This window comes from Suillus paluster, assembly GCF_016628075.1.
Source record: "Suillus paluster strain FC165 chromosome Unknown EDB91scaffold_23, whole genome shotgun sequence".
In the NCBI taxonomy this organism is placed as follows: Eukaryota; Fungi; Basidiomycota; class Agaricomycetes; order Boletales; family Suillaceae; genus Suillus; species Suillus paluster.
The window spans coordinates 362,049-386,720 of NW_024537583.1; the positions used below are offsets into that span (position 1 = coordinate 362,049).

Sequence of the window (24,672 nt, forward strand, 5' to 3'; positions counted from 1 at the left end):
TCAGATGCGAGTCACCCCAGTAACGCGGCTGGACGGCTTTTCTATAGTAAAGTCCATGAATTCGCTGCACGCCGTGCAAGAGAGCTCGCATGCGACAACTAAAAAAATTTACTGGCGGATTGAGAGTAAGAAATGCGCCGTAATCGCCTCTTCAACACTCTCAAGCGACTACGTAACGCGTCTGCGCAAAGTCTTCGACAACTCATAAATTGAACAAGGTCGACTTCAACTACACTACTGCATTTTTTTCCTGGGACTTGGAACCATACCAACTAGAACGGATACCCGGTGTTGGACGGGAAAATCATAGGTCCAATGACTTCGTCACGCTTTTCTTTCCCGCACAAGAGCTCGATCAGCGTGAACGCGAACGTGAACGCCGTTCCTATTCAACATCAAAAAGAGGCAACAAACACACATAGCAGAAGCCTCCAACTCACCTGGTCCGCGGCTGAAGATCAGGACTCAGCAGAGTTGCCAACTAATAAATTATGGTATGGACTCACCTTGTGACAAGTGTCGCCTTGCCTGGGACAGCATCTGACACGACCACACTTTGCTCCTTGTAGTCAAAATCTATTGCAACAGAAAAGCTATACCGATCATCCTAGTCAATTTTCCCGCAACTTACGGTCTGGAAATTCGCTCTGGACGGATGGGTGCGACGTGATCGGTTGACCAGGAAGCTTTGCTGTGATCGCGACCTTGGAACCTTGCAAAACATACATACGTTTCATAAACCATGAATACGATCCAAACAAAATGAAAAGTATACCTGCGCATATCATGCCAACAATCCGTTTCTCTGGGTGGTTGTAGTAAGAACGAACGAGATTTTGCACTTCTGTCGATCCTGCCATCGTCACGGCGCCACCCATGCCACCAGGGATGACGAGAGCATCGTACTTATCCTAAAGAAGTATGCTGCTATCAGCTTTACCTCGGACATGCATCAAGACAGATTGGAAATGCCCACCGGACCGGCATCGAGGGGGTCGAGGGTGACATCAGGAAGGATCTTCACTTGCCTCGAGCAGACTGCAAGTGGAGGACTTGTATCCGAAGATCCGTACATTGAGAGACCCCTGGGGACAAATGCGGATGTGCACTCTATTCCTGCACGGACGAGCGTATCATATGTAATCGTGCTACATGTACGCCCGCCTGATCAATAGCGTTCTAGTTAGGGGATGATGCGTCTTACAACTCCATTTCTTCCGTTCCATCTGCGATGAGGATCAGAGCCTTGACCATGGTTGGCTCAAGTTCGGTACTAGTACGTTAGTGGGAGGTCGCTTGGATTAGTAGCTACTAAGTGCTGCCTGAGCTGTTTTGTGGGTTGAGCTAAGGTGGAGATGACGTATTTGGCTTCGTTGCTGCATAACATAAACGTTCTACTTGTACGGTACACCATTAATATTGCTAGGTAGTCTACATATGCCTGAATTTTGTTGAGGGGGGACGAGTTGAGTGTAGCGGAATTCAAGTCTGTCTTAGGCGTTCTCAGGCGTTGAAGAAAGCGAGGGCACATGCCCTGTAGCGTGGTCAAGTCTCCCTCTGTGAATCGGACATCCAGGTTATACTCCTCAGGCACCAGTATACCTTTGCGGGAACTGTCATCCACCTGGTCAAACCTGATATCTCCCGTGCCACCTTCTCTGTCCATTATCTGGCTAAACAACTGTCTCAACAACGCATAGTTCGGCTTATCTTCGAACTTCAAATCACGGCAGTGGTCAAAGTACGTTGTGAATTCCGCAGGTGAGCGTGCAAGCAGGTCACGGAATGCTGAACCAGCTTTCATCTCGCCAATTCGAAGTAGCTTGGCCTCTTTGTTTGGTGCGTAGATGCCTTGCCAAGGCAGACGTCCATACAAAAGATACAGTAGGACGTTGCCTAATGCTTCAAGATTGTCTCGCTGAGCTAGGATTAGAGCTATGCACGGAGACAAAGCCTAAATCGGACTGTGACCAGGTACAGGCTAAGAATAGCCCATTAGTAATGGCCCATGGCCCATGGGGCACACAAGTGACATACCACTATGGTTTTCTGGGCGAGCCGAGGTACGAGGCGGCGTAGAATTTAGTCTATGTGTTAGTAAGCGATGTGGGCGCAGCGCTCTTTGCTCCCGTCCACATCCGCGGTACCGCTTCGACTCGGCTTGCAGTCTGTACACGCCGCAAAGCCTCGTTCTTGTTTGCACCCGCCCGCCACTCCCTCTCTCAGGGTGCAGACAAATGCTTCGTAGTTCTGTTACTTAATCCAACTACTTACATTCGTCCGACGCACTGCACTCGACACTTGCAATGTCGGTGACTTGATCGGAGCCCGCCCGCCCCGTCACAGCTCACCTTGCTACCCAGTTCGGGTGCATGTTTTGGGCCGAAAAACCCTCCGGGTTTTTTCCCAAAAACTTTCACTAACTTCTGACTGCACTGGTCACGAGTGCACGCCACTTACTTCGTATGAAAAATTGACGGTCCTTTTGGTGGGGTTTGCAGTCCTGGATGTACAGTCCTGAGATGGGTGAAAAGATATATTCATGAAGTATCTCGACTCAATAAAATGTGTCTCGGAGGTCAGGATGACCCGAAGCTGCAGCTGTCAGAATTTCGCGGAGAACCGCACGCTTTGTGCGCGTGGGATCAGCACGTTCGGACTGGAAAATTGACGGTCCTCAGGTGAGAAATTTGCAGTCCTTTCGAATCCCGCTCGGCAACGCTTACCAGGACTCCGCACGGTGGCGAAACGTCGTGCAAGCTCTCTGCTGCGCGATCGCACCGCAGGAGACGCTTCGGAAGCTCAGCGAAACTACATTTTCGACCGCTCTACCTACGCCGACCGTCCCCAGAATTTTCCGTCCACAGCTCGTCCCAGACGCGACTCCTTCGAACCACCACCTCCGCCAGACGCGCCTCCTCCGCTTTTGGCAACGCTTAGGTAATCCAGTGCTGGACCGTCAATTTGCTCGTGATCAGCTCTGCTTCTCGTGCGGCACTTAGCGCCGACACGCATAGACTGCGCTTTGGGTGATATATCATTGCCCTGTGCTTTAACTCAAAGGCAGTGATATATCACGGATTTGATTTGATCGCAGTAATATGATATATATATCATATTGACAGTTTATCCGAAGTGCTGAAATATATAATGACATGGTTCTCAACTGAGATACATATCCTCTCGAGTCATTCATCATGATGTTGCGGCTTTCTCTGTTGTTAACAACCTGCTGGGCTTTTGTGGCCGCCAGCACATCAAACAACCCTGCGACGCCGACAGTGACTCTAGACAACGCTACTATCACAGGTATTGCGTCAGATTCGGTGAATATGTGGTTGGGAATACCCTTCGCACTGCCCCCGTAGGTGCTTAGCGGTCACATTTCGAGATAGCTAATGTAGGTTTCTTTATTCAGGACTGGCAATCTCCGGTTCCAGCTACCTCAACCTATCCCCCCGTATAACACGAACTATTCAGCGACGGCCTATGGGTTGGCTTGTCCTCAACAGGCTCTGACAATACCTAATGTTCAAGGCTTGCCTGCCGAGACCCTTGCCTATTTTGCAGCCGCCACCGACACTAACTATTCCAGTTCCGAAGATTGTACGTCTGATGCTACAGCGGATGTACCAGCATTGAATGGCTTTGTTTTTAAAAGGCTTGACTCTGAACGTCTTCGCACCCGCGGATGCAACTCCACAATCGGGCCTCCCTGTTGTAATAGTGAGTTGAATTTTTGTTAGGATCTTTAGTGCAGATTATGACAGCCGTCTAGTGGATCTTTGGAGGAGGTTTCCAGATAGGTGGTACCAGTACGTCAGTGAAAATTCCTCGCTGTCAGAAGGCTGCGACGGAAAATTCTAATTGTTCCTTATGTAGTTATAATGGATCTGTCATCGTCAATGCATCCATTACCCTGAACGTACCTGCAGTGTACGTGAGCATAAATTACCGGTGAGCCTCAGACTGTATGCGAGTTTCCTGTCAACATGTGTTTGACCGAGGACCATTCAGCTTGACAGGTGAGTGGTCTGGAATCGAGATACGATCATGATGATTGACTAAAGACTGTCAGCTTTTGGATTCCTTGCCTCTCAAGAAGTCAAAGACGCGGGAGTAGGAAACCTCGGACTGCAAGATCGTGAGTGTAATGCGATGTATTTGTGCCAGAGTCCTCATGCAACATCGAATTACAGAGCGACAGGCAATGCGATGGGTCCAAAAGTATATCAGTGCTTTCGGTGGTGATCCCACGAAGGTCACTATGTATGTCGTGTCCTCTCATCACACAAGGATACTAATGACATCACTTCAGTTGGGGCCAAAGCTCCGGCTCCATGTCTGTTGCCCTTCATATGGTCACCAACGGGGGAAACACCGAGGGACTGTTTCGCGCTGCATTCATGGAAAGTGGATCGCCACTTCCAGTCGGCGATATCACTCACGGACAGGGTTACTACGACTTTCTTGTGGACCAAACCGGATGCGCGAACTCTTCAGACACGCTGCAATGTCTGCGAGAGGTTCCCTATAGCGCACTCATGGACGCCATCAACCAGACACCAAATATCTTTTCGTACCCGGTAAGTAAGCTCATGGAAAGTAACACACGACACTGACCTCGGTATGCAGGGCATGTTCCTCATCTGGTTACCTCGAGTGGATGGAGTCTTTTTGACGGCCGATCCACAAGACCTAGTCTTGCAAGGTTCAGTCGCGGATATCCCTTTTATCACAGGGGATTGTGATGACGAAGGAACGCTGTTTTCATTCTCTAGCCTCAATGTCACGTCAGCCTACCGTTATTTCATTCTAATTCACGCTAATCTCCTCAATTTACAGCACGGACTCTCAGTTCGAAGAGTATATTCAGTACTGGTTCCCCGATGCTCCGTCCGCTACAATACAGCAGTTGATGGAGTATTACCCTGGAAATATTACTCAAGGCTCCCCATTTGATACGGGAGATTTAAACGCCTTGACTCCGCAGTTCAAGCGCGTTGCAGCATTCCAGGGTGACATGTCATTCCACGCCCGCCGCCGCTTTTTCCTGGAACAACGCTCCAGCAACCAGAACACTTGGGCATTCCGTGAGTTATATTTGACACCTTCCGCGTAATTTCTTACGTCCTATAAAGTGAGCAAGCGTTTGAAGACGGTTCCTTACTTGGGATCGGTGAGTTGTGGTGGAACGCTCGCTTCTATTTTGTGACGTTGACGTGCTTCGTATCCCAGTTCCACGCATCTGATCTACTCAATATTTACACTGGAGGCGACGTGGTGTCACGTCTCGTTCGCTTTGTGGCTAACCTAGACCCGAATGGTGTAGGAGACCTTGAGTGGCCAATGTGGACTTCATACTCACCAAACCTCCTTACTTTCCTTGACGGCTCGGTCCCTCAGGAGATTACGCAGGATACATACCGTGCTGAGGCAATAGCCTGCATGATTAAATTGGGCCTGGAATACCCAATTTGAAAGGGTACCTTCCATCGTATCAATTATTTTGAAACGAAGATGATCAGTGACGTCTCTATATGATAATCGGTGTAGGCGAAATACATTGAGGTATAATGGAGGTTATATCTAATGTGGATCGATGGATTGCTCTACACGTGCTGTCTGATAGAGACTTTAGCTGTATTCTGCTCATGTAACTGATTATATCATACAACTCTGCACACAAAGAAGTTGCTCGAAATGAGTGGTACAAGATAACCGTGTAGTTTAGCTCACTGGTGATGTGCCCCCAAGTAAGACGAAAAAAGAGAAAGATAGACGGGTCTTTCACCATATACGCCTTACACTCCATTTCGGAAAACATCTACAAGTCCTAAATGGATGTGAGAACGTGGTGAAATATTGCAAGGGAAGACAGCAGAGGAGCTAAAACGATGAAACTGTTAGTGACGGAAGGATGAAAAGACACAAGGAAACCAAGTACTGAGTGAGTCCTGTCGTGAATTCGGGGGTGAAGTCGATCACATTGCCCTGGTCATCTTTGGCGGAAGAAAAATCCACCGTAGCCAACATGGTCGCAATAGCAGACCATATAGGGGCATTAGCAATATACCGGCCTAATTAAAGAGTGTATTGGCTCATATGGCAATGAAATCACTTAACCCACCTAGACATCCACGCCGACCTAAGTCGGAGATGTATCCCGCAGGGTCGTCGTCCGTCAACGCGCCGTTGACATCGATGAACCGCTCTGGCATAAAGCAAGATGCATTAGGGTACCGCTTTTCGTCCCACCTGTAAGATAAGGTCAACATCTCGAAAGCCGAGGAGAAGCTATCTGACCATCTAAACTGGGACAACTTACTGCTTATACAGTAATAAATGGATGGCGGTTCGACAGCGGACAAGTCGAAATTCTGTGGCTCCAGGTGTTCGAAAAAGTAACCGCTTCGTTCATCCCGATGCTCCCTTTGTGACTAGCCACTCCATGTATCCCATTCGTCCCCTACCGGATCGCTCCCACCGGACGAGCGATCATCCTTTGAGTACTTTATTGGACAAACTCGTAATCATCCAAGACCGAACGACAGAAGGTGAGGTAACTATATTCGTCAAGTTGATGCGGGAGATGCAGGTGGAGTGAATGCAGGCGAGTAGCTGAATTTAAATTCCCGATCCTCGAGAAGACTAGGAAATGTGTGGACGTAGAGAGTGCCCCCTTCTGGACACAAGAAGGGTTCAACGTGCAATATCTTCTTACCTTCGTCCAGTGATGATCCCAGGGTGATATAGCATCCGTCATTCACCCCACCTGGCTTCTGGGGTGAGATGACAAACAGGAGTTGACTTTTATCGTCGGATCCAATGTCGCTTCGCGAAATACGCAGTACTAGAAAAGAGCGAGTTGTCAAGGAAGTGGCTTTTTCGACCCAATAATACGATGTCCAAGAAGTCGAACGCCCTTGGGGAATGAATTTTGCAATGACAAAAGAGTGAAGCATTTGACGGAATAACGGAGTCCTAGGATGAGAATTATGACCGGAGATCGTATCTCCCCTATTCCAGGTTTCCAATCTATACGACCTGTTTTTTACTCGAGTATGATGCATGATGCACACACTCTGTACGATTTGTCAACAAGTACTAGCCATGAACCGCCTCCAGATGCGCCGATGTATCCTCACTCATAACCGAGTCGAGTCTGATATGAGGTCCGCCGGGCCCAAAATGTTAACTTTGCTCCTCAAACCCAGTTCCGTGTGGGCTTTGATTGTGACCAAGTACTGCCATGCTGGGCTACTTTTGCGCTAAGGTGGACGCCGACGAATGACGAGTCGGCTGAGCTTTCCAAGTTCAAACTTATTACCGGCGTAAACCGGAATGTCCCAGCGCTCAAGCGCCCAACTTGGCGCTCATGCGACGAATTTAAGTATTACTTAAGTAAGTACTGTTCGGTAGAATTAGTGTACGTCCCAAACGCCATGCTGTTCGCGAAGAACGTTCAACGTACCCAAGTGTCAATCGAGTGAGTGCGAGTGCGAGAGTTGGGATTAGTGGAGTATTATAATCTACATATCTAGTTGTATCTCCGCTAACAATCTAATCCGCACGTCTGACAACATCCTCACAGCGGAGACATAGATCATGATTCTCTTCACGTGTATACGTCCAGCACCGCGGGCACTTACTGGAGGATACGGGTCTCACGCGAATCGCCAGCTCCAAGTCCGAGTCTGTCCAGAAGAAATAAGGTAAATACCAGGCGCAGGTTTCATAAATCATACCGGGTATGTCCATTGAAGAGATATAAGACCATGCAAATGAACTGGTGCCGAGAGAGCCTTCGTCTGTGATGTTGGCATCAGAGACGATGAAAAGGGTCTTCAGAAACGTCTCTGCGAGCAATACCGTTGAGCCACGAAAAAGGGAAGACTGAAGTGCTCACCTTCGCGTTCAATCAACTGTAGAAAGTACGGTTGCACAGATATATCATTGGGCAAGATGATATCAACTTCAGCTTCGAGAGAGCTCTTCAGATGTCTACAACAAAGCACGCTCAAGCTATATCAACACAAAAAGAATAGAGCACTTACTTGTCTCCTCGAGCCTTTTCCAACAAAGATAACACGACGCTGCGCATCCTCAGCAAACTAGCCATGTCTTGTTCAGCTTGAGGGTCATTCCACTCGGCGCTCTACGTTGTTCAAGAGAATGTCAGGGAAAGTCCATGCAGCTCCGACAACAACACTCACGACGGGAGCCCACTTCTTCGTAAATACAGATAGCTGGGACACAGTTTCATCACCGTCATGAAGAGTATTGTGGATTTCCTCCGCCAAATAAGGGAGCACTGGGGCCATTACGGGCGTCATAGAGTCGAGGACCTAGTAGTAACATTAGTTAACTGTAAACACAAGTACATCTCGCTGAATTGCTCTCACTCTGGCTAGGGTAGTCACAACCGCTCGCCTCTCGACACTTTGTATATCATTGGCGTAGAGGCAGTCCTTCGTGATGTCAAAGTAGAGCGATGACAAAGTGATGTTCGCAAAGTTGGTCAGGGAATTCATGACTATTCAAGAGTATGAAGCTTTAAATTCCGTGAACGAGATGAGTTCTCACCTTTCGGGAAATTGAAGTTTGCATATCCCTCTGCAGCAGTCTGGTCAAGCTTGTACAGCTCGTTCATCACAAAGCGCTCTGCCTGTGACAGCAATCAGATTTAGCATGAGATATCTATTGAATGCGTGGACTGACCAAGCCTAGTTCGTTGTGTTCTACCGGAACGAAGTGTTTCCGCTGAGCGGTTGTACCAATATTCCCAAGAATAAACCGAGCAGAGTTACGTATCCTCCTCATGGATTCCGCACACTGGGCAAGAACCGTAGGTCCAATGGACATATCTCGCCAGTACTCAACAGTTGCAACCCATAAACGAAGGACATCGGTACCATACACAGGTTCCTTCTTCTTATCCTATCAACCGCAAACTTCAGCAAACCGTATATACAAAATGGCGATGACCAACCTTGCCACCGTGGATGATGGTCATGGGGCTGACGATGTTCCCGAGGGATTTGCTCATTTTCTTACCCGACTCATCGAGCACCATACCATGCGTAATCAGCGTTCCGTACGGGCTCACCGGCCTTGCATCACTTTGTCCGGAGCCAACGCCCACTGATGTTAACAACTGGCTCTGGAACCACCCGCGATGCTGATCTGTGCCCTCGAGACATACATCTGCGCGATGTTTTCTCCCGCCCGTGGGAGCGCTCAGCGTACTCCAATTCGACCCGCTATCAAACCAGACGTCCATTGTGTCCGTGCCTTTGCGCCAAGCCTCAGGCCCTCCTTCGAACTGGGCCAGTAACTCTGGGGTGAGGAAGTCTTCGACTGGAGCTTCCCACCAATGAGCCACACCTCGCTCAGATAAGACACGTAGAATGTGAGTGAGTGATTCGGATGTGAGGACGGCGGTATCCGTTGGGGTGTGGTATAAAGCCGGGATTGGGACACCCCATACTCGCTGACGAGAGATGCACCATTCGGAACGCGAACGAACGAACGACTCGAGTCGATTGCGAGCTGTGATCAAACAAACTCAATGTATAATCCCAAGGAAAGAAGGGAAACATACACGATGGCGGATAAAACTGGACATCCTTGAGTGCGTTAAGTGCATCATCCTTGATGCCATCCAGGTTAGCAAACCATTGTGAGGTGGCCCTGTTGGTCCATGTAAGCGTTGAAGTGAACCACCTTCCGACAAGTGCCACTCACGTTACAATGATAGGCTCGCCAGTTTTCCAATCATATGGATAACGATGCTTGATCCTCTGCACTTTCAGAAGGTGCCCGGTGGACTCCAGTAGCTTGACAATAGCTTTACCTCCACCCTTGAGAACCTCTTGTCCCACCAGTGTTTGCGCAGCTTCTTCGCCTACGACATGGGCAACATCAGGAGAAAATTTACCGGCGTCGTCAACATGACAAACGATATCCGTGGAGCCTTGCAGAAGACCAAGCGCTCGGAATGCCAGGTAATCCTCTGCGCCATGTGCAGGGGCACAATGCACCAGACCAGATCCAGACTCCGATGTGACATGAGATGCTGCAATGATCTGGGCGCGCATTGATGCTGAAGGATGGATCGGGGAGAAGACTGAGCGGAATCGCCCACCCACCAGATCTGTGCCCTTGATTTCAGCAATAACCTCGTAGGATCCGATGACATGTTCCAACGCGGCAAGGCGATCTTTAGCAACGACGAGGGCATCCTCCTTGACAGATGAGCGCACGAGACTGTAAGTCAATTCGGGATGAACAGCAATGCCCTATCGAAGGATGTCTGTGAGCATGCTCGAATAGAAAGGAAATTGTTCATACCATGTTTGCTGTGAGGGTCCAAGGTGTAGTTGTCCAAACTAACAGGTTTGCCGAAGGTGCCTTGGCTAAGGCTTCTCGGAGAGCAGTGCTTTTGATTTCAGTCTGTGAGTCCAACGGAAAGGTCACATAGACTGAATGCGAAACATGTTCATCATTATAGACAAGCTCTGCTTCCGCAAGAGCGGAATGCGATGAGGGAGAGTAATGTACCGGTCGGTAGTGCCGGTAAATAAGACCTACGTGGTATACGAAACATTGAATAAACCTGGATGTCAGGAGACAAAACAACACGCACCTTGCTCAACCATTCGTTGAAATACCTGAAGCTGACGAATTTCATAGTCGTGGTCTTCAGGAAGAGGTCTGTCAGTCCGAACGTAGCCATAAATATCCAGTCGTACCAAGTGTGCGGAAAGTCGTTTCTGAACTCCAATCAGCCATTATGCAAAACTGCTCGAATTCTTCCTGCTGCGTCTTCATTTCACGCTCTGCTGTCTCTTTGGCTGCTGCACGTATGACATTTGGGGGCAATGAGAGGGCATCTTTCTAGATTTCATACTTATTCGACGCGAGACTCTAGGAGGAACAGACGACGCGCCTTTAACTCTTGTAGAGCCTTATTTTCGATGGGAAGACCATGGCAGTCCCAGCCAGGGTGATAGCTTCGACGAATGAGCGATACTAATTGACAATAAGAAGACAACTCACTGTACTCGATGACCTGTCAAGACATGGTACCTGTTGATGATGTCTTTTATAATTTTATTTAAAGCATGTCCTGGAAATAAGGTGTTGATATGGCAATCTGTATATATTGCTGCACGTACCCATGTGAAGGTGGCCATTTGCATAAGGAGGGCCATCGAGCAGAACAAAGAGCGGTCCGTCCACGTTCTGAGCCTACATACCCGCTGCGTCTGAATCCCAACAGGAAGTAGTGATGACTGTGAGCAACTCACCTGCCGTCGATACAGCTCTTCGCAAGTCTTCCTTTTGAACAACGACTCGGATTTTGCTGAGTCTACCCAGAGCGGAAATGAAGTTTTGGGTAAGAGGAGAGTCTTTGAATAGGCTTTGGAGTCTTCGCTAACATTCTTCAAAGATTGTGAGACATGGCAAGTAGAGAATCCGCGACTTCTGGATAAGTTGAACAGACGGTGGCGAACTGGCCTCGTGGCGATTGGTCCAACCACCAGACACATGAAGCTAGGACCGCCGGTCACTTCAAACATCGGAAAAATAATGGTAAACCCTAACCCTACAACGAGTCTCCAAGGCTGGAAGCAGTTACATAAACTTGACCTTGCGTCCAAGCTTTCTGGACAACGATGATCATGATCAAAAAGAAAATACTTAAAAAGTCTGAATCTGAGTGCTCTGAGTGCTCATATTATCCGATCTCTTGAGCGTCCAGAACCCTGCAGCATTGCTTCGTTGATATCCGCCTATTATTGACTGCGAACATGGCAGGTCTTCTTGATTGTCAATGCATCCGGCGTCGGCTCCGAGCTCGTCTTAATCCATCATTTTGTGGGATGCATCATGCTGGTGCGTTGCTTGCATTTTTGTGTTGGGACTGTAAATCCTATGTTCAGTCAGCTTCCTTCCCCTTTGTGATGAACAAGCTCTGTTGTGAGTTCACATTCCACAGCGGAGTTGTTTTCTGGGACAAGTCGTCTCGCCCTTTATGATGTGGTGTACGTACAGGGTTACCATGTTAGCGCACTGCAGCTCGTCTTTGAGCGCTAATATCGCTTTAAAACTCCTGAACTTGATGGTCTCATGTTCCGCATGCCATCATGAGCTACCTTATACGTTTGCTTATTTTATCTGAAATTTTCTTCTCGTCACCCTCCGCCTCTGCAGTATCTGTTCTCAGTTTTCCCTTGACCAAAGTTGATATCAGACCCACTGACTCGAGAGGCTCGTACGATGTTGTGTCGACTTTAAAGCGCGGCGCTTTCACGAACGTCTCTGTTACCAACATGGGCTACTCTCAGTATGTCATGAACGTCGGTGTCGGGGATCCTCCAACGTATTATTCGCTAGTGGTCGACACAGGCAGCTCTATAACATTCGTCGGGTATCTATGTGCTCAATTGGTCAAGTTAAGTAAGCGGTAGACTAAACATCCCCACAGGAGAAGCAAACCGTACAACAAAACGTCTACTAGTATTGCGACGGGCCAGAACGTGGAGGTGACTTATGGTCTGGGATATCTGGCTGGACCAGAGTGTGCGGTCTTTCCCATTTTTCTCGGAGCATTGTCTAATTGGAGCATGGTATCGCAGACTACGATACGGTTACACTGGCACCCGATATTGTCATCACCAACCAGTCTATCGGGAACGTAGTCGCCTATACTGACTGGCCTGGTGTAGATGGCGTTTTGGGAGTCGGTCCAGTTAACCTTACTGTGGGGTCGTTGTCTCCAAATATCACATCAATTGTCCCTACCGTTATGGACAACGCCCGACTACAGGGTTTGATTCAGCAACAGATTATGAGTGTATCGTTCGCTCCAGCATCCACTGACAATGACACAAGTGAGGACAGTCCCTCTTTTCAGTATGATATCAATTCCAAATCATTTCTCAGACGGAGTCGTCATGTTTGGAGGCGTCGATTCATCATTAGTAAGTCGACAGGGTTTCTTGTTCAATGTCGTTCACTATTTGATGTTATCTAGTTCGTTGGTAATATTACATATGTCCCTGTCACAAGCACCTATCCCGCAGCGTTGTCTTGGGGGATCAATGTAACGAGTTGCTTTTACGGCGAAACGATTATTTTTTTGACTTCGACTGCTGGAACTGTTGATACTGGAAATTCACGTATGTCCTTCCCATGCAAGCAAACTTATGATTTGTCTAAAGCCTACTCCCTCTAGTCGTAGCGCTTGCTGATGACTTTTTTGCCACATACATGGCTGCCATTCCTGGTTCGTATTATGACAACCAGTCATCATTCATTGTTATCCCGTCATCATCAATCGGGAACATGCAACCGCTGAACCTTACGATTGGCGGTGCTGTGTTTACAATGGACGTTGCTGCGCAGCTTGTCCCAATTGGCCAGGACTCTGCTTGGGATGGAAATCCTGGAGTACAGTATGGTACGGTCGGACCCTTGGGACGCCAAAGCGGCCAGGGCTGGGATTTCGTCCTCGGTCAGAAGTTTCTAGAAAGATATTACGCCGTCAGTAATTTTTCGGACATTTCTGCTCGGTCAGACCTGATGCTCTATGTAGGTCTTTGATGGCGAAAAGAACCGTGTGGGTTTAGCATATACGTGAGTGTTGTTGAGTCCGTGTATTACGTCCAAAGTGATCAGGCTGTTCTTAGAAACTACTCCACATCACCTCCGCCCGAAACTTCAAGCGCTTCATCAAATACATTTGGATTCTCTCTACTAGCATTACTATCAATAATTACCCAAGCCTATACCCTGCAACTCATGTTTTGATTTTAACATATCTGGAGGCACGTACATTCACTAGGACTTATATATATAGCATGTATATAGCGTATGTAATCAATACATCGACATGGTAGCGTGTGCACACCGTCCATCCAAAGCACCGACGCAGGATATACTTACTACTGCGACCTGGTCGTTGTTTACCAAGCAATACTATCATTGAAAGCAGTGCCGATGGCGCAGAACTCCAGAAGGGGGTAGCTATACACTGGAGAAGTTGACAGATATTATGTTGCACAGTAGTATAAGTGAAATAGTAATGCCCTGTAAATGATTTACGCTCAACCCCATCACGTACTCACCTCAGGCTCCTGCATGGTATCGCGTCTGTCAGCAAATTCCAAAGATGTCATCTCGTCCGTCGGTGAATTACTCCGTCCGCCGACAGTTTTCCAGAGATGAATTTGCATTCGGGTAGCAAGTAACGCTTGTAGGATGACCTGTGTTCTGAGAGAAGCGCAGTCAAATTTGTAGTAGAGTCAACCTCAAGGAGCGTCTTACACTTCTATCATCGCACGATCCTAATTGTGGTCAATGGTCAATGCTGACCACCAGTTCATTAAAAAGACCCTTACATTGATTGCCATTACTCCGACCGCACTTATCATGTTGATGGCGTTCAATGCTAAAGAAGTCCATTAGATCGTGTCCATCAGCAGTATCCTGCGAAATGCACCAAGACAAGCGGCGAAATATCCAACATTGTGCTGCACAAATAAAACTGCTAGTGTTCCTTCACTTGCACGGTACATTTTGAACGCCTTATAAACAGAAAGCACGAAAACTTCTGATAATGCAAGGAAGACCGAGTCACCGTGCAGTTGGAATGCAGTAGGTATGTAACTTGCCTATCTCTAGTGCGACCAGAAGTATATACCCTGCCATCAGAGGCTGTTGCGTATATGCCGGTAACTCACAGCCTCCGACTGTTAGCATAACATTTTTGGTTTAGTTTGGCGAAGCAACATCGCTCGGGCTGAACTCACACGTCTCAATAGCGACTCCATATAGTGCGTCGCAACTGAATGCCCCTGCAAGAACTATCTGGGGCCTATGTCAGCAGGACGATAATGCAGATGGTGACAAACACACCAGGTAGCTCCCAGTCAGAAAGTAAAGGATCCGTCTCGTTCGACCCCACAACACATATGCTCGAATGATAAATATAGCTAGCATTCTCTGTGAGACAGGATTAAATGGAATTTAGTATGGGGGTCTCACACTCAGCACACACGAGCGCCATAATAAGCATCCCTAGATAATGAGGTTTCAAGCGGAAGTACTTCAGCGCCGGTCATAAGAATACGAAATAGCACATACAGAGATCAATCTGATCAATGATCGTGCATTCCTGAACGAATTCTACAATAGGCATGTAGAATATTGACGCTGACTCACCATTTTATCGAGTTTCTCCATGATAGGGATGAAAACAACTGCAGAGGTTGTCGTGAATACACCGCGGCCATGAAGAGATGAATTGACTTGCTCGGGATTCGGACGCAGCATGTGATAAGGGAGGGTGCACGGCATAACACGTATAATACTTTTGTGAACGACATTTTTTGGCTTGCCCAATAGTCAATCTGGATGCCATTAACAAGTCAGCCTCCCACACTTGTTCCAAATTGATAGAGCCTGCCTCGTTGCTAAGATGGGTCAGAAAGTCATAAACCTGTACTTTTGTGATAAGAATATCACAGATACGTTGCACAATATCTCGCGCACCAAGACCACCATTGTGGCAACTGGATCAGGAGATCATGGGGGTTCTTTGTTCATAGAGGTGATCTACTCACGAAAGATATACTCCAGATCAGATGAAATAAGTCCCGGATTTAGATGCGTATGATAGAAGTACTTACAGTTCCATTGAGAAAACCTATGTACGTTGAAGACGGGAACATAATGGAAGTGCTGGTCATTGTGCAAGGATGCTGATTTACGCATGTCTGGTTGCTGCATCTATTCTTCACCATAGAGACTATGTTGCACTAGTTGACGTGGCACCGGAGCGTCTGGATCATGTGCCACGCAGCAAGTCCTCTTCAAGCGTTTCTAAAATGGGCGCCTGGACGTTTGCATTTCCCCCTTCGTGAAGGGGCGACAACATGCCTTTAAATTGGAATTTTGAGCTGTTGTTATTAGGGTGTGGGGTTGATAACTTGACGATTAAAAAGGGAAGGATGAACCTGTCCATCAAAATGTAGGACGGGGCAGGCCAGGTAAGCGAAACTGACACCGAATCGACCCAGCCAGAATCGAAGGTGGCTCAGTCAACTCCAATTTAGTTGGTATCAGGGGCAATGGTGAAGGTGCAACCTGCAGCCAACTTCCAGACGTACTACTCCTCATCATTATTTTGAGATGGCCTGCACAAATTCTGCAATCAGGTAATCGGGGTAGTAACTGACATTACTAAGTCGACCAACAGGGACAGGAGCTGAGTGCCTCCATGAAACGCTGAGTAATGTTGGCACGTGTTAGAAAGTACACATGATTTGAGGATGCGTACGAAATTTCGTGCCAGACTTGGCGTATCATATCATAGTACCTAGGCGGTTGACCAAATCGGCTTTGGTGTCATACCAATACCATCAGAGAAGAACTTGTTCTCCTTTTCCGGGGTGATGTGCATTGTGTATACAAAGTTCCTTCTCAGTGTCGAACGAGGGTCCATCAAGGAGGCATAGCAAATTTTGTGGAGGGTAGTATCAGAGCCGTTCGAGCCTTACCCGTGCTGCTCTCAGCGGCAGTCTGATCAAGTGCCCTGTGTCTCTTGTCTTGTCGCTTGTGTGATATCTTGCATCTCAATATTCTTGAGCAGAAATTTGGGCGCAGATGTGCTGAACGAGTGAAAGCCCCCACACGCCTACGCCCTCCTCGTTCTCACGCCCACGTTCTCAGCTTGGATTTGTCTAGTTCTTCGTCTTCTTTTTTGCTATCGCCAGATAAGCCGAAAAGACTTTAGTGACTGAGAAGTTCCGCGCCCTCGTAGATTATGTTAGAGTTTGGTTAGAGTCAAGACGTCAAGGGACACTGAGAGGGCAGATCAGACTTTGCTTCGACTATACTACATAGTTCAAGTCCACAGTAAAGTCGCGATTTCGAGAATTTCGAGACCCTCTGGTCAATACTATGATCATGCCTCTTGGTTGCCTCCGAGGATATTGTTTAGGTCAATATGGTTAGAGCAAGCGCTTAACCCGACGCCCCACGTCTTATATATATGTAAGCTCATCTTTGTGAAACATCCACTTGCACTGAAGTCTCGATCAACAATAGGATTTACATACCGTAGTCCCATCTAGTGTTCACTCAAGTCTCATGATACACAACTGCTCCAGCTGGAACTACGGGCATGCCGCACAGGTTGACACGACTTTCCACCCAAAATTCCCTTGCTCCTACGAAAAACATACATCATCTACCTGATGAAGTTCTTTTCATCATTCTCGAGTTCGTCGACGTGCTGGATGTGGTGGTTCTGTACAAGGTGACGTGTCACCTGACATCAGTTCTCTCAGGACACGACTCAACTTGAGATTAGGTGTCAAAATTATTCCACAGGCTTTTGCACGATGAGTGGTATTGGAGAACATCATATAAAAGAAGGCGCATACCCCGTCCCCCTGGACCGTTTGAAGGACAGTCAACAACCTACCTTCGTGAAATCCTCGTACGAAGCGCCAGAGTACAGCACAACTGGCCGCCATTCGCACGGTCGCCAAATCCGACTTCTCGAGTTACATTACAATCTGCGAAGCAGAATCTCAGCATTATCCAAGGACGATGGCTTATCACAGGGGATTCTCCTCTTCTATTGTGCTATGACACTTGTAGCAGCGACCCTGATTGGGATACCTCTCCCCAGGTATTCTACCAGCCACACCTGCAAGCGAATTTCTTTCGCTGTGTTTCGGTGACCGCGGAAGACGGACAAGAGCTGATTTTCGCTGTCAGTGATACGCAGGTTGGAACTGTTCGGCGCAAACTGTGAGTTTTTACACTTGATGAGGATTGGTTTGCAAGTTATCAAAAGAACCTTTGGCAGCAATCTATTTACAATCGAGATAGTTCCTGGCTATGGACCATTTATCTCTGGTCATGTGTTCACGCTCGATCTGCAGCCTCGTTACTCAGGAGTGTGGACTGTCACTACAGGTCCTCGCCTTCTAGTCATTTCTGCCAAGGGTCCTGAGCAGGAAGACCCTCCCGTCATTGTGGATGTCAAGACATTCCAGAGATTTCATGCCGTAATACCTCCGCTTCCTCGAGTAAGTTTTGGGTAGCGAGATCATTGTTTGAATGCTCTAAGTGCTAGATAACCTTCATTGCAGGGTCACCTTGGGATGTTCACATCTTTCATCTCTACTTCATCGCATTTACTCGTGGCACGCCTCCTCAATGGATCGGAGACCTTGCTGCAAGTATTTCCCATTTCCCAGACACAATCAGAGTGGAGCACTGATGACGTGCGAGTGTTGTATCCCTCACATGTCATGAGAACTCCTGAGCTTAGATTTCGTACGTGGCATGTCTTAAGAGGTCCCAAGTACGAGACCTTGACAGCCGGGATACGCATCGCCCTCATGTTGAGTGTCTTCGCGCCAACTTCGGTCGACGTGGCGTCTCTCGATATTGTTGATCTCCTGCTGGACGCTGGAGGGAGCATATCATTCACTTCAGAGATGCTGTGGGCTTTGCCACGCGATGCCACAGTGCTCGCAGATTCCTCACATGACGGCTGCATTCGGGGGTTAATATGCAGCAGGAACGAGAGGCAGTCGATGCCGTTCATGATTGACGACCAGGACAAAAACAGCACAGGCTATGGGCTGTTCATGAGCGACAACAACGACCGCCTGTCTTCCAGGCCAGACCCAGTTTTATTCGATGGGTACAGAGGTGTTTTGTGTTCAGTGGTGGTGACGGAGAGGAGACGTAGTTTCATTGAAGTTATGCGTTTCGGTTAAATTGAGGCCTATGTTACTAGAATTTCATGTTTATATCATATACACCGATCCATGAAGGGACAGCCATATCGAATCCTGGCCCTTCTACTTACTGTGGGCGTGGTGGGAAGAGTACACACGATGAATCCTAACAGAACTTCGTTACGAAGATGGAAGCCAGGCAAGACGCACAGCGACAAATTAGCAATCCCGAAAACCGGGGTTGGTCAGTGATAGCCAGTGCTGCAGGCTTCATCCATGCGTTTACCCCATCAATTTTCCCCGTCTCAGCTGTGCTGTACCATCTCGCCGTTCTCAAGTGGTTTCACAGCACCTAGTAATTCGGAACCCTTCTATCTACTCCTACTCGACTCGATCCTGCAAATTCGAACAAAGAGGGAGAACTACAACTTCAAAATGAATCAGGTATGTTCAACGGATAAGAATTAAAACTGATGATGCACCTTCAAATGCTCATTCGATGTCTGAATCGCTTTCGCAGCTTGCTTCCATTTGCTGCCGAGAGCGGAGCTCCAAAACATCACGCTCGAGACTTGCGATACGGTCCTCCGATGCCTTCATCCGTTTCATATTCTCTTGGGTTGTTGCCCACAGCTCATTGTTCATGTCTGACAGCTCCTCAATCCTGTCTGACAGCCGCTGAACCTCTACAATGAGCTGAGGAAGAGCCGTATGAAGACTCGGGCCTTGATAATCCATCAGCAAGAGGTCATTGTGCCGAAAACTCGACTGAGCCGCCGTCTGTTGATTAAAGGTATTCGGTACTGAATAAACGGCTGATAAGCATCGTGCGAAGTGGTGCCCTTACCACTCTGGATTGCTCTCGGAACTGAATGCCTAGGTGACCGGGTGCGAATTCATCACCGTGCGCAGGCAGCCCGTTGTTTCCGAGGCCAATGAGAGGCGATGGCTGGGGCTGTGAAGCTCTCTGGTTTTGGCCTTCGTAAGCTTCGCCCATGTCTTGCGGCACGTTCTCTTGGCTCATTCGTGCTTGATTGAATACGACGACGACACCGCTTGGTCGTTTCTGGGGCGGGGAGAGGATGATGTGAACGAGGGGGAAAGGCCTGCAGGATGTGGAGAATCCCTAGGATCATACTTCTACCCGCTTCGTGCCCGTGTCGCAATCAAAATCATATCTATTTATACTCAAAACGCGAATCTTCCAATCAGCAACAAAACCGAAGTCTGCTTAAATACCAAGGAAACAAACTCACTTCTGAAAATTTTTCGTGATTCACAGTCGGATTCAAGTAGGATTTGCATCTTGTCCGGCTCGGTGCTGCGCTTTCGCGACTTAGTTGATCGACATCCCCCGGATCTTCGTAGGTGCGCTCTGCATTGTTTTGTGTTATATTGAAGTTATTTCTTTCCAGAATCGTGTAATATGTCCGACGTGCATATATCGTTCGGTATGCTTAAGAGATACTCTACGAAGCTAAGGTCCTATCAACGGTGTTGAACCGGATCACGTAGGACTCTATAGCATTCTACGTCCCGAGCTAGAAAAGCCATGGGCCGACTACCGAATCACGTCAATCTTAGAACGAACATCAAGAATCGAAGCAAACTAACCTCGCCCTCTCGGCCCCTCGGGCTTGATTTGCAAACAACTTTGATGTATGAGATTGAGTGCCTTAGCAGCGTCACGGCTTTCAATCACACATGATATATTGATCTCGCTGGCACCTTGGCTAATCATCTCGATGTTCACATTACCCTGGCCAAGAGAAGTAAACATGCGTCCAGAGATACCAACCAGGTTGCGCATCTGTTGGCCAACAAGGGAGAGGATGGCCATGTCACGATGGACGGACACCTGGGACTCGTGTTAATGGTATATTATCATGGGTATCGGGTACTCACGGTTCCACTCTTTCTTAGTTCCCCCACCAGTCGCTCCATGGTTGTTTTGGACAGATTGTCCTCGATAGCCATACTGACATGCACCTCACTAGTGCTGATGAGGTCTACGACCACTCCAAACCGATCAAGGGTTCCAAATATCCCAGCCAGGAAGCCGTGAGACACGCTCTTTCGATTCGAATTAACGTTGAGCACAACAATGCGTTCTTTGATTGTGACGGCGGTTGGTAGTCGCTTGTTCCTGCGCAATTCGTCGTTGGCCAGAGATTGGTCGAGGAGCGTTGCTATTGGCAGTTCACGGAAACCATTGTCGAGGGGTACCTCAATGTCTGGATCAGGATGAATGACTGTGCCACTTCCCAGGGGGTTCTCCACGTTTTTGATTCTTATTGGAATTTTTCGACGGATAACCTGCAATTTGAGGGTAAGCATAAACTGAGATCACATGAAGGTCCTGCTGACCTGCTCCATCGTGAATGGATGTACGACTTCACTGCCATAATAAGTCAGTTCAGCGGCTTCGTCGGGCGATATAATAGGTATCAATCGTGCCGTCGGCACTTTTCGAGGATCCGCTGTAAATATCCCATCAACCTCCTTCCATATCTGCAATTCTGATGCTTCGAGGCCGACAGCCAGAAGAGCAGAGAGCAAATCTGTGTATCCTCGGCCGACTTGCCGGAGAAGCGAACCCGGTACGGGGCCAAAGAAGCCGGTGACAACGGGTACGCGAGGCATGCATCTTTTGATGCGTTCACCGACAGCGGTGGTCACGCTGTCATAAAAGGCCTGATCGAGGGAGCCTTCCGGGACACTGTCGCCATCCTCGGATACAGGGATGATGTCTTCTAGTGATACATACTCCGCGTCGATCCCCTGTAGACTACAGATCGGTCTCATGGAAGTAATAATGATACCAAAACCTACTCGGTCGCGGAGAACGGCTGTCATCAGTTTACAACCCAATCGCTCGCCAAAACCTATAATGCTATCCCGCGAACGTGGTGATATTTCATCGATCACCTGGTAACCACAGACACACCCACGTTAGGTTAGAAATTGAGCGGCAGCGCAGTCAAATGAAAACGAACGCACCTGAGCGGCAAACAAGAAACTACGTAGCCAGTCGCAGTCTTGATCTATTTCAGCCTCGAGTTCTTGGAGAATCTCTGGATTTTTGATCGATGCTTTAGCAGCACTCATATGCTCCGACCGTATCAGGTCTACGGTGACATTGAATTCCGGTTGAATCTGACCCGTCTGGGGTGCTATCAATTGTATCAATGCACCCGTGGCCGGAGACGAAGGGGATGACGAAGAACTGCGCATCGGAGGGGTGGTGGGGGCAGTTCCTGATAAACTTCCGAAGATACTATTTGTCGACGGAGTCGTGGTACCAATACCATTGAAGAACTTGTGTCGTTGCCGTGCCTCTGAGGCTGCTTTGAGCAGGAGATTAGTGGTTCCCAGAGCTTTGGCGGATCCAGATCGCGCAGAGCAGACGACAGCTATTTTGTGCTGGTCAATATAGCTCCTAGTAAAAGGCCAAGTCGAGATATCCGAAAGTGCAGCATAACGATGACTTACGACACAATATCTCGAGCAATATTGACTGCAAATTTGCCCACACTAGTACCTCCAAACTTCTGGACTATCCATTTCGCTTCTTGATCGGTGTTGTTCTGAAGCAACGCTAGGGGATGCGTAGATGAAGAGGAGGAAGGGAGAGTGACCAGATCTAATTCTAATCCCGGCATCACACGTCAACCCCGAGATAGTCTACGACCACGCGGTGCGAGCACAAGTATAGACCGCTCGAGAGGATGAACACAACAAGCCAAAGATGAAACGTTTCCAGATCCTGGTTATATGGACGATGCCAACGTACAGTTACTTGCTGGCAAAATTTCTCCGTTGAGAAACCAATTTTGCAATTGACTCATTGCACTTGGACCCCTGTCACCCGAGGCTATCAGCCATTATACTGGCAGAACGGCCGCCTTTCAAGTTGTTTTAAATGAAGTACATTCCGTCGTTCAATAATACTTGTACTAGAAGACTATAAGCCTATGAATATGATGACGACAAACGCGATACTTGTACATGCTGTATACTACATACGTTACTTAGTAAGTCCAAAATCACCACTTCAAATTAATGCCAATCCTCTTTCACCATGACATTGCCTGTGCACATCGACATGTCAGGAGGAGGCGCCCTTGTGATCCGATGCAGCTTGACTCAATAGTGGCTTGTACCGTGGAGCCAGTACGGTCTTCCCAACGGCCAATGCAGGTCAAGACTCGCTTAATTTTAAGCCAAGAAAGGGTCGGCCATTCGCGGCGCAGCAAGCACGGCAGAGCAGTCAGTGTAACGTATCACTAGGTCATTCTAAGAATGTTCTGTTTCACCTAATCCGAGGCGCCAGGAACTATATGAAGATAAATGAAGTTGTGTCCCTGGCGCGATGGTTAGCGATAAGCTCAGAAGGAATGATTCGAATCGAGGTGTGTTTCATGTTACTTACCTAAATTTCCGATCTAAGTACGATGGCACTGCCTCACTGGCTGTTGCTACTAGTCAAAAACAGTATGAAGCCTTGTGAAGCCTGCCCACAGCTGCCCACACGATACAGCTATTTCTGGTCAGTCATTTCTGGAACGTCGAAAATTTCGCCAACATATTAGATAACCGCCAGCAGGATGTTGAAGAACGGAAAGAACTAATCGCGGGAGGGGTGCTCGATCTAAGTTGGGCCTTAGAAGCCCTGAATGTTTGAAGTCATGAATCAGAGTTGTACCTGAGAATGATGCCATGGCTGAAGCAATTCAATTGTAGGGCCCAGAAAATAAGGGCTGGGATCTTATATATAAGGTCCAGAGGTACGTCAGGTCTGATTCGAAAGAGCGAACAATCACACTGATCACAAGATGACGGAGCGATGGATCGCCATCGAAAACAATGACAATCAGGACTTGCGCCCTGATAACGTGGAGACCCCCTCGAGGCCCGGACAGCCAAGGTTATTTAATTTGGAATCTCAGAGAATTCCGGTCCGGGATGTGGGGAGAACTGCCCGATGGGTCATAGCAGATCATGGCCTGCTGGACCGGCGGAGATGAGGAGCATGGATGCTGTTTAATGCTGCGGGACCTAAAGCATTGGATATGCCTTTTACGAGGCACGGGATAGTTCATTACCATCCATATCTCATGACTTTGCTTTTGAGCGGTAATCCGACCAAAAAGGGAGTGTTCAAGCGCTCTTACGACGTTGCGGTAGCTTTCAGGGAGGACTCCTATCGAAAGAGTGAGAAGAAACTAGTTAGCTTTACCCACGTTCAGGAACCGGAGAAACAAGGAGCCTCCCTCACCGAGTAAGGTTCTTACAGAGCGGACAATGTGAGATTGCCGTTCAGCTTTCAGCCTTTGACGTCGTGGCACCTTTATACGACAAGGCCCCCTTGGCATGATGGCATTGAAGGAGGTGCCGATAACAGGATGTCAGGGTATGCTAGTTGGGCACCCAATAGTGCACGAGTTGCCTTGTGCAAGGTATGTGCCTTGAAGTATCTGCCTCGCGTTCGGAGACAAACCTATTCCTGGAGGATGATCAGGTACTAAAAGCTCTGCAAAAGCCGCAGTCCTATCAGAAAGTACTCACGAATTGGGAGGATACAGCATATTCAGTTGAGCCGTATGGATTTGCAAGTGGATGGGGGAGAGTCACAGTCGGATGGATCAGCATGATACGATAACGGTAGTGGCAAGTGACTAGTGAGAATCGGATATGAAAGAGCAGGAAAAGGCATGGCCGTGATGCGTTGATGGTAATGCCGCGATAGTCAAGAGCTCAGGGAACCTGCAAGGAACCTGTTACTAGTAGCTGATACGGTTGTTCACGTGTAACATCAAAGCTGAGAAACAGGTACAAAGCTGGTATTTGTCTGGTCCGGTGATTTCTCGATTGGTAGACTATAATAATCCACAGAAGGTAC

The 24,672-nt window shown here is 48.1% G+C and overlaps 11 protein-coding genes across 11 annotated transcripts; 3 read left to right on the forward strand and 8 right to left on the reverse strand.

Moving 5' to 3' along the window:
- Positions 1-194: 194 nt before the first annotated feature.
- Positions 195-1,374, reverse strand: EDB91DRAFT_1130859 (class I glutamine amidotransferase-like protein). Its single transcript, XM_041318626.1, has 7 exons — positions 1,205-1,374; positions 977-1,148; positions 776-911; positions 632-712; positions 507-576; positions 441-451; positions 195-385 (listed from the first exon to the last, which is right to left on the reverse strand). Exons 1-7 carry the CDS (start codon positions 1,252-1,254, stop codon positions 273-275), a joined length of 633 nt encoding a protein of 210 aa, XP_041177640.1. The 5' UTR covers positions 1,255-1,374; the 3' UTR covers positions 195-272.
- Positions 1,375-1,567: 193 nt separating this feature from the next.
- EDB91DRAFT_1035948 (uncharacterized protein) lies at positions 1,568-1,927 on the reverse strand (the record flags this gene model as incomplete). The annotated part of the gene is made up of 1 exon (XM_041312806.1): positions 1,568-1,927. A coding segment is annotated over one exon (360 nt), but the record flags the coding sequence as incomplete, so codon positions are not given.
- A 1,142-nt stretch (positions 1,928-3,069) lies between these two features.
- On the forward strand, positions 3,070-5,509 carry EDB91DRAFT_332418 (Alpha/Beta hydrolase protein). The gene is made up of 13 exons (XM_041326887.1): positions 3,070-3,364; positions 3,419-3,606; positions 3,662-3,726; positions 3,779-3,819; positions 3,883-3,957; positions 4,018-4,025; positions 4,079-4,144; positions 4,200-4,269; positions 4,319-4,586; positions 4,636-4,793; positions 4,846-5,093; positions 5,142-5,179; positions 5,239-5,509. The coding sequence occupies exons 1-13, from the start codon at positions 3,198-3,200 to the stop codon at positions 5,479-5,481; spliced, it is 1,635 nt and encodes a 544-aa protein (XP_041177642.1). The 5' UTR covers positions 3,070-3,197; the 3' UTR covers positions 5,482-5,509.
- A 437-nt stretch (positions 5,510-5,946) lies between these two features.
- Positions 5,947-6,650, reverse strand: EDB91DRAFT_1201836 (uncharacterized protein; the record flags this gene model as incomplete). The annotated part of the gene is made up of 3 exons (XM_041320668.1): positions 6,306-6,650; positions 6,131-6,256; positions 5,947-6,080 (listed from the first exon to the last, which is right to left on the reverse strand). Coding segments are annotated over exons 1-3 (264 nt in total), but the record flags the coding sequence as incomplete, so codon positions are not given.
- On the reverse strand, positions 6,160-6,965 carry EDB91DRAFT_1222426 (uncharacterized protein; the record flags this gene model as incomplete). The annotated part of the gene is made up of 2 exons (XM_041320923.1): positions 6,160-6,256; positions 6,306-6,965. The coding sequence occupies one exon, from the start codon at positions 6,963-6,965 to the stop codon at positions 6,576-6,578; it is 390 nt and encodes a 129-aa protein (XP_041177644.1). The 3' UTR covers positions 6,160-6,256; positions 6,306-6,575.
- A 410-nt stretch (positions 6,966-7,375) lies between these two features.
- On the reverse strand, positions 7,376-11,604 carry EDB91DRAFT_1201839 (tRNA synthetases class I-domain-containing protein). The gene is made up of 18 exons (XM_041320669.1): positions 11,313-11,604; positions 11,181-11,253; positions 11,062-11,131; positions 10,952-11,015; positions 10,755-10,899; positions 10,649-10,702; positions 10,354-10,589; positions 9,748-10,301; positions 9,605-9,693; positions 8,993-9,552; positions 8,722-8,940; positions 8,587-8,668; positions 8,406-8,536; positions 8,217-8,348; positions 8,058-8,158; positions 7,910-8,004; positions 7,749-7,859; positions 7,376-7,697 (listed from the first exon to the last, which is right to left on the reverse strand). Exons 1-18 carry the CDS (start codon positions 11,583-11,585, stop codon positions 7,564-7,566), a joined length of 3,123 nt encoding a protein of 1,040 aa, XP_041177645.1. The 5' UTR covers positions 11,586-11,604; the 3' UTR covers positions 7,376-7,563.
- Positions 11,605-11,706: 102 nt separating this feature from the next.
- Positions 11,707-13,920, forward strand: EDB91DRAFT_1130893 (acid protease). The gene is made up of 8 exons (XM_041318627.1): positions 11,707-12,436; positions 12,494-12,588; positions 12,645-12,899; positions 12,952-12,989; positions 13,043-13,187; positions 13,244-13,551; positions 13,604-13,644; positions 13,698-13,920. The coding sequence occupies exons 1-8, from the start codon at positions 12,153-12,155 to the stop codon at positions 13,816-13,818; spliced, it is 1,287 nt and encodes a 428-aa protein (XP_041177646.1). The 5' UTR covers positions 11,707-12,152; the 3' UTR covers positions 13,819-13,920.
- A 38-nt stretch (positions 13,921-13,958) lies between these two features.
- Positions 13,959-15,193, reverse strand: EDB91DRAFT_1130896 (uncharacterized protein). The gene is made up of 8 exons (XM_041318628.1): positions 15,055-15,193; positions 14,926-15,002; positions 14,820-14,877; positions 14,682-14,759; positions 14,510-14,620; positions 14,409-14,458; positions 14,335-14,354; positions 13,959-14,280 (listed from the first exon to the last, which is right to left on the reverse strand). The coding sequence occupies exons 1-8, from the start codon at positions 15,083-15,085 to the stop codon at positions 14,124-14,126; spliced, it is 582 nt and encodes a 193-aa protein (XP_041177647.1). The 5' UTR covers positions 15,086-15,193; the 3' UTR covers positions 13,959-14,123.
- Positions 15,028-15,950, reverse strand: EDB91DRAFT_332770 (uncharacterized protein). The gene is made up of 7 exons (XM_041326888.1): positions 15,949-15,950; positions 15,699-15,891; positions 15,633-15,642; positions 15,562-15,581; positions 15,476-15,508; positions 15,323-15,419; positions 15,028-15,269 (listed from the first exon to the last, which is right to left on the reverse strand). Exons 2-7 carry the CDS (start codon positions 15,810-15,812, stop codon positions 15,196-15,198), a joined length of 348 nt encoding a protein of 115 aa, XP_041177648.1. The 5' UTR covers positions 15,813-15,891; positions 15,949-15,950; the 3' UTR covers positions 15,028-15,195.
- A 1,125-nt stretch (positions 15,951-17,075) lies between these two features.
- EDB91DRAFT_1130907 (uncharacterized protein) lies at positions 17,076-18,958 on the forward strand. Its single transcript, XM_041318629.1, has 4 exons — positions 17,076-17,329; positions 17,384-17,829; positions 17,888-18,110; positions 18,174-18,958. The coding sequence occupies exons 1-4, from the start codon at positions 17,195-17,197 to the stop codon at positions 18,807-18,809; spliced, it is 1,440 nt and encodes a 479-aa protein (XP_041177649.1). The 5' UTR covers positions 17,076-17,194; the 3' UTR covers positions 18,810-18,958.
- A 1,094-nt stretch (positions 18,959-20,052) lies between these two features.
- Positions 20,053-22,583, reverse strand: EDB91DRAFT_332805 (Aspartate/glutamate/uridylate kinase). Its single transcript, XM_041326889.1, has 7 exons — positions 22,263-22,583; positions 21,771-22,209; positions 21,603-21,698; positions 21,138-21,551; positions 20,676-21,086; positions 20,385-20,628; positions 20,053-20,331 (listed from the first exon to the last, which is right to left on the reverse strand). The coding sequence occupies exons 1-7, from the start codon at positions 22,430-22,432 to the stop codon at positions 20,312-20,314; spliced, it is 1,794 nt and encodes a 597-aa protein (XP_041177650.1). The 5' UTR covers positions 22,433-22,583; the 3' UTR covers positions 20,053-20,311.
- Positions 22,584-24,672: the final 2,089 nt, after the last annotated feature.